We start from the raw sequence: 10,144 nt of genomic DNA, 5'->3' as shown, positions 1-10,144 counted from the left end.
TCAAGAGCTACAAGTTTTACAAATAAAGATCATGTAGTTACATGAACATCCTACTCAGACAGATGAATGACACTATATTTGGGGGGTCCAACAAATACTTTGCAAAGAAATTCTATGCTTTCCCTTCAATTCAATTACTCCACCAGCTCCAATTCTTTGGATTTGGAAATCCAAGTGTAGCAAAAAACTAAAAGCTTTTACAAGGCTCCTCCTAATGGATAGATTAAACACAAGGAATATCTTGAAAAGGAAGAAGTGTAAAATTCAGGGGAATGACTACAGTTATATTCTTTGTAGCTTGCAGGTGGAGGAAACAACATATCATCTCTTGTTTGATTGCTCTTTCAGCTCCAGATGCTGGCAGGCACTGAACATCCACTGGGATCAACATTTACGGTTCTTCCACATGCCGTGGAAAGCAAAGATTGAATTTCAAGGGTCTTTCTTCATGGAGGTTTTTATCGTAGCTGCTTGGAATATTTGGAAACTAAGGAATGGTTTCATCTTCAGGAAAATTAATCTTACCTTCCAAGGATGGGTAAATGGCTTCAAGAATGATGTTGCTCTACAATTGCACAGGATGAATGAGACTCTTAATCTTCTTTTCTCTGTTTGGTTTAGTTCTTTTGTTTAGTTTTTTTCCTCTCTACTCTCCGGTTGTCTTTGCCTCTCTTAAAAGTTTTGTTCATATTTTTTTCTTTCTTTCTATATATATATATATATATATATATATATATATATATATATATATATATATATATACACACCACAGTAGGGTTTTCCTGACTGTTTTCCCTTAAAAAAAGAAATAGGAAACTTCCGGTCATTTTAAATTAGAAAATCTGTAACTTGAATGCTTTAAAACTGCATTTTCAAATATTATGAAGCTAAGTGACACAACACTCAACCAAAGTTTAAGGACCAACAATTTATTTTACTATTTCTTGCTCAATTACTTTCTCAAATCAATGTGATGTGCATTCTCTCGAGAACGCATATGATGTACACTCTGCAAAAGCACATTGGTACAGGATCTTCTCATCATATGATGTGGCGACACGTTGTGTCGCAGGGGTAGGGGCAGTCGATCGCCTTCGCTTCAGCTCGGTCGAAGTACCAGTCGCCAACTGATTTTGCGATCCCCTGTGCAGCAGCGACATAAACATAGATCCCTGTAAATTCATCGCCGGAGATATATGTATGTCTATGATGATGATGCTATCGCTTGATATATACTACCTTGTTTTGAATGGCAGGGGAGCCTCCTGCTGCGTTGTTCCAGGTGGCCGGCAGCTCGGACTGGCAGTGCGCGAAGCACGAGTTGATGAACAGCCCGTTGGCCTTTGAGTGGGAGAAGCCCTGCACGGCTGCTACCATCTGGTCCCTGAAATCTGCACTTGATCGAGTTTAAAAATTTCATATCATGATTTGATCTTCAGAACCTCGAAAAGTTTCTTGATCAACTAGTATACGTAAAGTTGAGCGGTTGAACTTGTATACTCAGTTAACCTTGCAAAAATTTCATCTGGGATGCGTTGCAAGCTGAGCGGTTGAACTTGCAGGCTTGCCAGGCGCCGCTGGGGTCAGCTCTATTTGGGGCCAGGCTCTCCTCAATCTGATCGATCGATCGATGACATTTGCTCCGAGATTGTGAGAATTTACAATTTACCGTCTGCAGGCAAGGATACAAACTCATCCATGAAAATGCTGTATATGTTTACCTGCCAGGCATCGTATGCTGCATTTAGCAGGAAGATCGGCGTCTTTATACCATCTATTACATTTTGAGGGAAGAAGCACTGCATCCACATGACATGAGCGAGGTAGGGAGTTCAGGCTTCAGAGAAATAAATCGACATCACGTATATGTGATTCAGTTCTTTCATGAATAAATATCGATCGCAATCATATCAGTTCTTTGCTCCCAAGCTTATCTACATGCAATAATTTTGAGTAATTTGAAGCTGCGTTATGAATTGTCAATGACAATGTTGACTAGAAACGCATACCGAGGTGGCGTCCAAATGATCGGTGCAAGCAGCCGGCAGGTTGGGAGCTACGCCCTGCAAGGCCACGATGTCCGAGTAGTAGGATCTCAAGCTGCGGCCCCCTGAGACATCCACGCTGCAGTCATGCGAAACCAGTTAGATAAGTGATAGCCAGGTGCTCCATCGTCGTCGATCAACGAGCAATTGAAAAGAAAGGTGTCACGCACGCGTTGAGGAACAGGCCGGCGTCGGCGAGGCACTTCACCGTGGTTCCCCGGCCACCGCCTGCGGTGGCAGGCGGGAAGAAGGCGCGGAACTCGTCGCAGTGCAGTATCGCCGCCAGGCCGCCGGCGGAGCAGCCGGTGAGCAGCACCTGGCCCATCGGAATCCATGCATGCATAAATGCAGTGAACTGATACAGATCGTGTAGTGCAGTACTAAAGACTGTAGACTACAGCTGAATGATTGAACAAGTGCAGACCTGATCTGCAGAGGCCATCCCAATGGAGAGGAGGTGCCGGATGGCGGCGTCCCAGATGCGCTGACCACGGAAGTAAAACCCATTGTCCTGCAATCAACTCGACCAAATCAACATTAGCTAATTCATGGTTAATGTCATGGCCTACATATAACAGTGTGTCTGCTCAGTGAAATGAAGAACAAAAACAAACTATGGGACATATAGAGCAAGACAGATTATCTATAGGAAGGAAGATGCCTTGTCGAAGCCGTCGCTGGCGAAGGATGCGCCGTCGCAGTACCGAATCTTTACCCGGTTCCAGTCGTAGAAATCTGCGTATGCATCGATCTATCAGCACTAGCGTCGAGATGAACAGAGACGGATGGATGCGTTGAGGGACATATATATATGGATGGATGGGCGGACGGACCAGGATTGTCGGCTGGGCTGCTGCTCATGATGCCGGTGAAGGCGATCTGCTTCTCCATGTGATCCGACGAGCCGTGGCGGGTTCCCTTGCGAAACCGGCACGTCCTCGCGTTGTTGCACCACCCGCCTCCCTGCATCCACGATCAGCACTAGCAAAATAAGAAACCATTTTTCAATATTGCTGTATCGCCATGACAAGTTGAGGGAGCCTCTGGTTTTTCTGTGAAGCCCGAAAGGGGCAGTGCCGGGCTGGCCCGGCCGGTATGGCCCAATTCCTAGCACTCCCCTTACTCCTTTTATAGGGTTGTTACTGATCCGAGACTATGGAGAGGTTAGTACAGAACTAACTGTCTAGTCGGGGGAGAACGAGCGGCAACTCCTTTGGTAAAGTCGCTAGATGTGTCAAAAAAAAAAAAGGTCGCTAGATGTGCGATCGAGTTTGTCCGCGTTTGAAATCTGGCTTCGGTGCGGGTGCTCATCAGGGGTTTCAGTCCCTTCCGGTATGGGTCACGAGTTAGGTTACGTATATGTGTACGTGTTAAGTAGGATATGCGTGTTGGCATAGTGCACATTAAGTAGGATATGCGTGCTGGCACAATATGTGTGGAGCGTGTGCATCATCGATTATACCTAATAAAAAACTATCTAATGCACATGCACTGTGCTGTTGTTTTGGGAATAATTAAGACATATAATTTGTTTATATATAAAAAACGCAAAGATAAAACAGTTACTGCCAAATTCATTAATATTGAAGATAAGCGGCACACAAGTAACGCAAAATAGAGAAATTAAGTATCATAAATTCGCATGCACGCATTGTATTTTTCTCAAACTGGCATGCCAAACTCATATAGGCCTAATAACGTTTTGGAGGAAGTAAACCTTTACTGACCTCTAGGTTTACAATCCAACTGTCGTTTCCTTCTCTGGAGCCAGGATCCAAGTGGTAAGCTGGGGGTGTTCCATCCATGCATACTGCATACATATGTATATACACATTACCATTACAAACATAAATCAATTGACTAGATATTATGGTATTTGCCATACTCCATTCAACTGTACTCAAACCCCATCCACGCCAGATGGGATCTAGGTGGAGAGAGGGAGAGAAGAGGGAGTAGTGTTGTATTGTATTTTGCAACCCACTCTCTCTCTATATATCCGCACGAAAGATATGATAAGATGAACAATAAGTTATATCTTCTGAACATATATGGTTATTACTAATAAAGAAAAATTAAAGGGAGAGGCTATGAAAGAGAGCGGAGGAGAAGAGGTTCATTGTCAGGTGGGCCGAGTGACATAGGTCATATATCTCATTGCACAGATAGAATTTTTCCTATTTTATTGCTACATAGTGTGAAAAACTTAGATATACGGAACGGCTATTTTAGGCTCCTATATTGAGCCTAGCCAAATAGATGGTCCTACGCCTAGGTTATGGGCTGTGGGACAGTGTTTACCACCCAATATTTTCATAGGAGTACGGAGTAGTATATTTCTGTTTGAATCCTATAGGCTGTAGGAATTGTGAAAAGCAGGAACACGATAAACACATGAATTTTATAGTAATCTAAGTGCAAAATATAGAACTAAAAAACACATAAAAACTACAGTAGTAACCGTCTGAATAGGATGTATGTAGGGAAGACACAAGAATTTGCATCTACCCTATTTGAATGAGTGATAAAAAAGTTGGAACATGTTTTCCCCAATGGTTTCCTATGGATTCGTATGAATGCTATAGTGATCGTACGAAATTTGTGGCCTCATTCCTTTCTTAATGGTACGATATGACTGAATCCTATATATAGAAATTGTTTCCTTAAATCCTACCCCTTTAATCACAAATACTTGATGTTTTGAACAAAAGTTCGAAACATTTGAAACTTTGACTATCAAAACTTTTAAAATATATACTTTGAAAACATGAAAATCATATATGTAAATGTATATTCAAAAATACTTTCATGATCTCATAACTTTATTGGATTTTATGAATATATTCTAGTACAAAATAATATTCAAAGATACATGTTGAATCAGATGGTGTCATATCCAAAACGTTTTTTTACCAAGGGAGTATAAAACTCTGACGTGAAGAGGACCTTAATGCGTGCACACCATATATGAACACAATGTCCTTACTAGTAAGTAAGTAGGAAAGGAAGCGTGGAAGAAACAACTAGAGAAAATGTGGCTAGCGACGGGTACGTGCAACGCTTTTGGAACGGCATACCCAAATGCTCGGTGATAACATTGTGTGCACAAGACGACAAGGACAAGAGATAGACAGACAAGAACAACAGATAACTCCAGCTCGCATGGCACGTACACCATCAAGAAGAAGAAGAAGAAGAAAAGAGCATGCGTACCGGCTCCCTCATCGACGGCGGACTTGAGGAGAGTTATGGGCACCATCACAGCCGCAGCTGCCGCCTCCGCAGACGACCGCCTCCTCCTCCTCCCGCCGGCGCGCTCGCTCTGCTCATCTGCCGCCGGCGAAGGCTCCGCGCAGCAGCTTCCGACGAGGACGAGAACAACAAGAACAAGAATCGCCCGGTGTTTGGCGCTAATCCAAGCCCCCATCTTCATATATCGCAGCCAAATAATCCTGGGCCGGGTCGGTCGGTTGAGTAGAGTAGCTTCATGCAAGCGTCAAACAATCGACCACACGAAAGAGCTTCGTATATTTAACGCACGCATATCAAGGGGATGACGCACCTAGCGCTGTGGCACAAATCTCAGGAATCCAGGAATTAATACATGCATGCCAAATCGCCAATTCAAATTGCCATGCATGCCAGCTACCTAGTTAAACATTCAAAGGAGGAGATAATCCATATTGTAAATGTTATTTATCTTCAATTGAAAATGGTTTCCTATAATTTATTGACTCCCTAAATGTTATTTTATCTTCTTTAGTGCTACATTAAAGTCTGGATGGGATAATCCATATGTTGTTTGTTTATATTTTTCTAAATTAAAAAGATAATTCATGATTTAAGTGACCTGTCTTTTGGGTCCTTGGCTATTGTAAATGGGTCAAGTGAAGGGCTAAGTGACATCATAAAAGAGGTAATTTAGGATATATAGAATTTATTTGGCTTAAAAAACTATACAAGATAAATCTATCTATCTAAATATGCTTTAGGTTTATCTATTGTGTCTACTTTACCGATCAAAAGAGCTTGCAACATATTTAAGAAGGTAAATTGCAAGAATGTAAATACGAAAACGTAAATAAGGTAGAGAGAGTAAACTCGGCACAAGGATGTTTATCCTGTGGTATCGATGACATGAATATCACCCATAGTCAATGTTAGAGCTCCACAAAGGATATATTCCCGGTTGGCACCCAGTCACGGCTCTTGAGTCACCAAGTCACAAAGATAAGGCCTCACCCAGATGAGCTATTAAGCCACCAAGGCAAGGTCTCACCACTAGCATCTCTTTCAGTTCCTTGCTGCCGCGATCACTTCGGAGCTTGAGCCACCAAGGTAAGGGTCTCTGCGTCCTCGTACATGCTTCTTGTTGCCGCTTCACACAAAGTCAGAGGGTCAACAAGTTTATTGGCGAATCACCAAGACTCCAAGGTGTCGGCGTATCAAGAGATACAAGCTTGGATCACTCCTTGATCCATTCTCTAGGCAGCAATCACCTAGCAACACTCTCTCTAGGCCTATATGCACTAATCACTCACTAATTTTGTGCTTAATCTCCTTAGATGATCACTTTAAGAACTTTGGTGGCTTGGATGTCTTCTCAGGTGTATATGAACTTCTAAAACTTCAGTTGCATGCCACACCTTCAAATGACTGAGTAGAGGGGTATTTATAGCCTCAAACCCGCACACTAGCCGTTAACCCAACGGCTCAGAAAAGTTATTAACACCGGATGATCCGGTGAGAACAATAGTACTAACACCGGATCATCCGATGAGTACACTCTCACAAACTAGCCGTTGAAACCCCACTTAAGCCTCTGTGAACACCAGACACTTCGGTGTATACTTCATCTTCATCACCGGACTATCTGGTGAGTTATCCTAAGCTATCTGAGCCTTTACTTCTTCTCTGTGTAAATTTCTTCGGTAAAAGCATCCGGTGCACATCACTTCATCACCGGACTATCCGATGCCTTGAACTTCATTCTGCCTTTTTGCACTGTTTATTGTTTGATGTGTTTTTCGGTGTAGCCTTGCTTCATCACTGGACGTTCCGGTGTGTTGATCTTCGAACTTCCACGGCTGCAACCTTCTCTAGTGGAAATGCTCTGATGTGTATCTTCCTCTAATCATTGGACTTTCCAGTGGGTTGTTCCATTCTGCCTTCTCGACAGAAACACTCCGGTGTTGCCATGCTTTGATCACCGGGCTATCCGATGAGGTTTATCCATCATTCTTTAGCATGACACCCTTCTCTGGAAGAATTGCTTTGGTGAGCACACTTGCTAATCACCGGACGTTCCGATGAGGTCTTCAGGCCTCTCTCCCCCTTTGTCAAATATGCTCAGGTGAACTCAACATCCACAGCACCAGACCATCCGATGAGATAAATCTACCTGAGACTTTTCCAATTTAGTCCAACTTTGTTCGGATTGCGGTGGCTTCTTCATGTATTGCATCATGAGACCTACTAACATATATTCTTGATAAACATGTTAGTCCCACTTGCTATGTTGTTATTAATCACCAAAAACACAATCATGGTCTAATAGGATCATTTTCGCTACAATTTCCCCATTTTTGGTGATGGATGACAACACAACTAAAGCAAGTGGAAAATAATAAATGATACCAAATGTAAATATCATAAGCGAGCATAAAGTCTTACCACATTACTTGGATGCATATTTTTACCAATAAATCCCCTTTTGTAGTGGCTCCCCCTTTCTCCATCGTCACTATCTCCCTTGATCGACCCATGCAAGAGCTTCTTCTTCTTCTTCTCCTTTTTTTTGTCAATTTTTGCATTCCTAGCCATCTTGCTAGTCGCTATAATCTCCTCCACATTATTTATCTTGCAACTTACATCTTTCTTTGGTTATCAAAATTCTCCCCCTTTGCCAACAATCTCCCAAAAATGTTATATACATATGTTGAACTCAAAGGGAAAAATATTAGAGCATATGATAGAGATCTTCACAAATCATGATCTAATTAAAAGGATATCAATTGTATGAATATCACTACAATTGAATGATACCAATTGTAGGCTATGAAAGCACATAGATCATACTTTATGAAACTCACATAATATAGTCTAAACTCCCCCTATATGTGTGCATACATATGGTAAGAAAGAAACATATGCATAACTAGACAAATTTGGATATACGATGATCATTATTTTCATCAAAGCGCCCAAATTTGTATACTTGACTTCTTTGCTTGAACCTTCACTTTATCTTGTGAGCTAAGTCTCCAAATCCCCATAGCTGCTTCGAGCTTCAAGTCTTCTTTGGAACCTAAACTGATTGAGGCCCTTTCATATTGGTGATGACTTCCTTGGGCACCCAAATAAGTTGGTTCCACCTCCAATCTTTTATCCCAACTATGTGTGCAACCACCTCACCATTTTCCTTCTTCTTGAGCTTGTAGTGGTTGCTTTTGATCTTATTCTTGTAGTTAGGCTTGGTATAGAGGTTGGAGGTCTTGTTTGAGAGGTACGCCATCTTCTTCTTCTCCTTTGTCTCCTTATTGGCTTGCTTGCATTGGAAGGACTTGTGGCCTTCTTGATGACATTTGAAGCATGTCACGATTGACCCCTCCACAAGTTTCTTCACTATAAAAGCACGGTTATCTTGAGGAGGTTGGACGTGTCCTTTGCCCTTTAAACTCGCCAAATCCTTCTTGAGCTTATCCACTTCTTGCTTAAACTCATCATTCTCTTGTTCAATGAGGCTGTTAGATGATTCTACAATAATATTCAACACAAATCTCATTACAAAAGGGTGAGCTAGATAAATCAATTAAATTATCACAAGAAGTAGAAACATCTACTTTAGGATTAAAATTAAATAGAGAAATAGATTGCTTAAAAGGGACATTAGTTTGAGATTCAATGCACTCAAATTTAGCCTTAAGCTCATCATGCTCCTTGTTTAGCAAATTAAATTTACTTAATAATTATTCATAATTAGAAACAAAGGTAGTATGAATGTCATTAAGTGCATTGAATTTCTTAAACTCTTTTGATTATTTCTTAAGAATCCTTTGTTGCTCATTGATCAAATGAAGGAGTTCATCGTAGGAAGAAGAATCCTTATCGGATTTATCATCACTTACATCGCTATCCATACTTTTGATCATAAGACACTTGTGAGATGACTTGCGCGATGACGACTTTTGTGATGACGACCTTGATGAATAGCTTTTCTTGAAGGGGAGGATGGTGAAGCTTTCATCACTTGAGCTTAACTCTTCATTGTCACTCACCCATCTTCCTATGCTTTCGAATGCCTTGACTCTTTCCCCTGTCTCCCTCTTGTTCTTAGTCTTCTTCTTCTCCTTCTTGATATGATAAATTATTTTGACCAAGTCCTTCATGGAGATTGGGTGATCAATCTTGGCATTGATATTCTTGATGCTCTTCTCCACTTGTAAGATGAGTTTGACGACTTCAGGATCCACCGCTTTATTGCTTGAGGTGTTTTGCTCATCTTTTTCATAGTCTCTTCATCTTCATCTCCATCATCTTCACTTGAGCTTGACTTTTACTCTTGTCTTCTCATCCTTACCTTCATGTATTGGTATTGAGCTTGCTTGCTTGTGAGAGCACGGTTCTTTGTGTCGGATGAGGAAGAAGCTTCCGACCCTATGTTCATTGTCATCTCATGAACGATGATCTTACCGAGCACTTGACTTGGAGTTATCTTCTTGATGTTATTGTTGTCGTAGATGTGGAGACTATCAACTTGCACTTTGGAAGAAGAGCTTGAAGTATTCATCTCACCACTTGATCATCTTTAATTAACATCAAACCTAACCCATTGATCTCATTGACAAGAATATTCAAATGTGAGTACATGTCATTAGCACTTTCATGGGCTAGTTGCTTGATACCATTGAGCTTAGTAACTAGCACATGATATTTCTCATTGCGCACATTCTTTGTGCCTTCATGTATTTCAATGACACTAGTCCAAACATCATATGCACTGGTGAGAGAATAAACATGATTAAATGCATCAACACATATAGATGATAAAAGGATACTCTTTGCCAATGCATCTAATTGCCTCTACTTGTTGGTGATGT

At 41.4% G+C, this 10,144-nt stretch overlaps 1 protein-coding gene across 2 annotated transcripts; it reads right to left on the bottom strand.

Moving 5' to 3' along the window:
• Positions 1 to 910: 910 nt before the first annotated feature.
• On the bottom strand, positions 911 to 5,607 carry LOC133909893 (pectin acetylesterase 3-like). 2 transcript variants are annotated; one of them, XM_062352434.1, is made up of 11 exons: positions 5,259 to 5,606; positions 3,773 to 3,855; positions 2,879 to 3,008; positions 2,707 to 2,780; positions 2,470 to 2,556; positions 2,216 to 2,361; positions 2,010 to 2,124; positions 1,722 to 1,799; positions 1,510 to 1,615; positions 1,240 to 1,391; positions 911 to 1,143 (listed from the first exon to the last, which is right to left on the bottom strand). In XM_062352434.1, exons 1-11 carry the CDS (start codon positions 5,476 to 5,478, stop codon positions 1,042 to 1,044), a joined length of 1,293 nt encoding a protein of 430 aa, XP_062208418.1. In that variant the 5' UTR covers positions 5,479 to 5,606; the 3' UTR covers positions 911 to 1,041. The 2 variants fall into 2 exon arrangements, with proteins under 2 accessions (XP_062208418.1, XP_062208419.1); XM_062352435.1 differs by lacking the exon at positions 3,773 to 3,855 and having other exon boundaries at positions 5,259 to 5,607.
• Positions 5,608 to 10,144: the final 4,537 nt, after the last annotated feature.

The sequence above is a fragment of the Phragmites australis genome, chromosome 2, assembly GCF_958298935.1.
Source record: "Phragmites australis chromosome 2, lpPhrAust1.1, whole genome shotgun sequence".
Classification (NCBI taxonomy): Eukaryota; Viridiplantae; Streptophyta; class Magnoliopsida; order Poales; family Poaceae; genus Phragmites; species Phragmites australis.
This window is presented reverse-complemented; position numbering and strand designations above follow the sequence as displayed.

Excerpts from the sequence above, each read along its gene's own strand:
- LOC133909893 (XM_062352434.1), bottom strand. The coding sequence starts at position 5,478 with ATGAAGATGGGGGCTTGGATTAGCGCCAAACACCGGGCGATTCTTGTT. Across the intron at positions 2,557-2,706 it reads CCAGCGACGGCTTCGACAAG|GACAATGGGTTTTACTTCCG; the intron begins GCATCTTCCTTC and ends AGTTGATTGCAG. Across the intron at positions 1,616-1,721 it reads CAGCATACGATGCCTGGCAG|ATTGAGGAGAGCCTGGCCCC; the intron begins GTAAACATATAC and ends TCGATCGATCAG.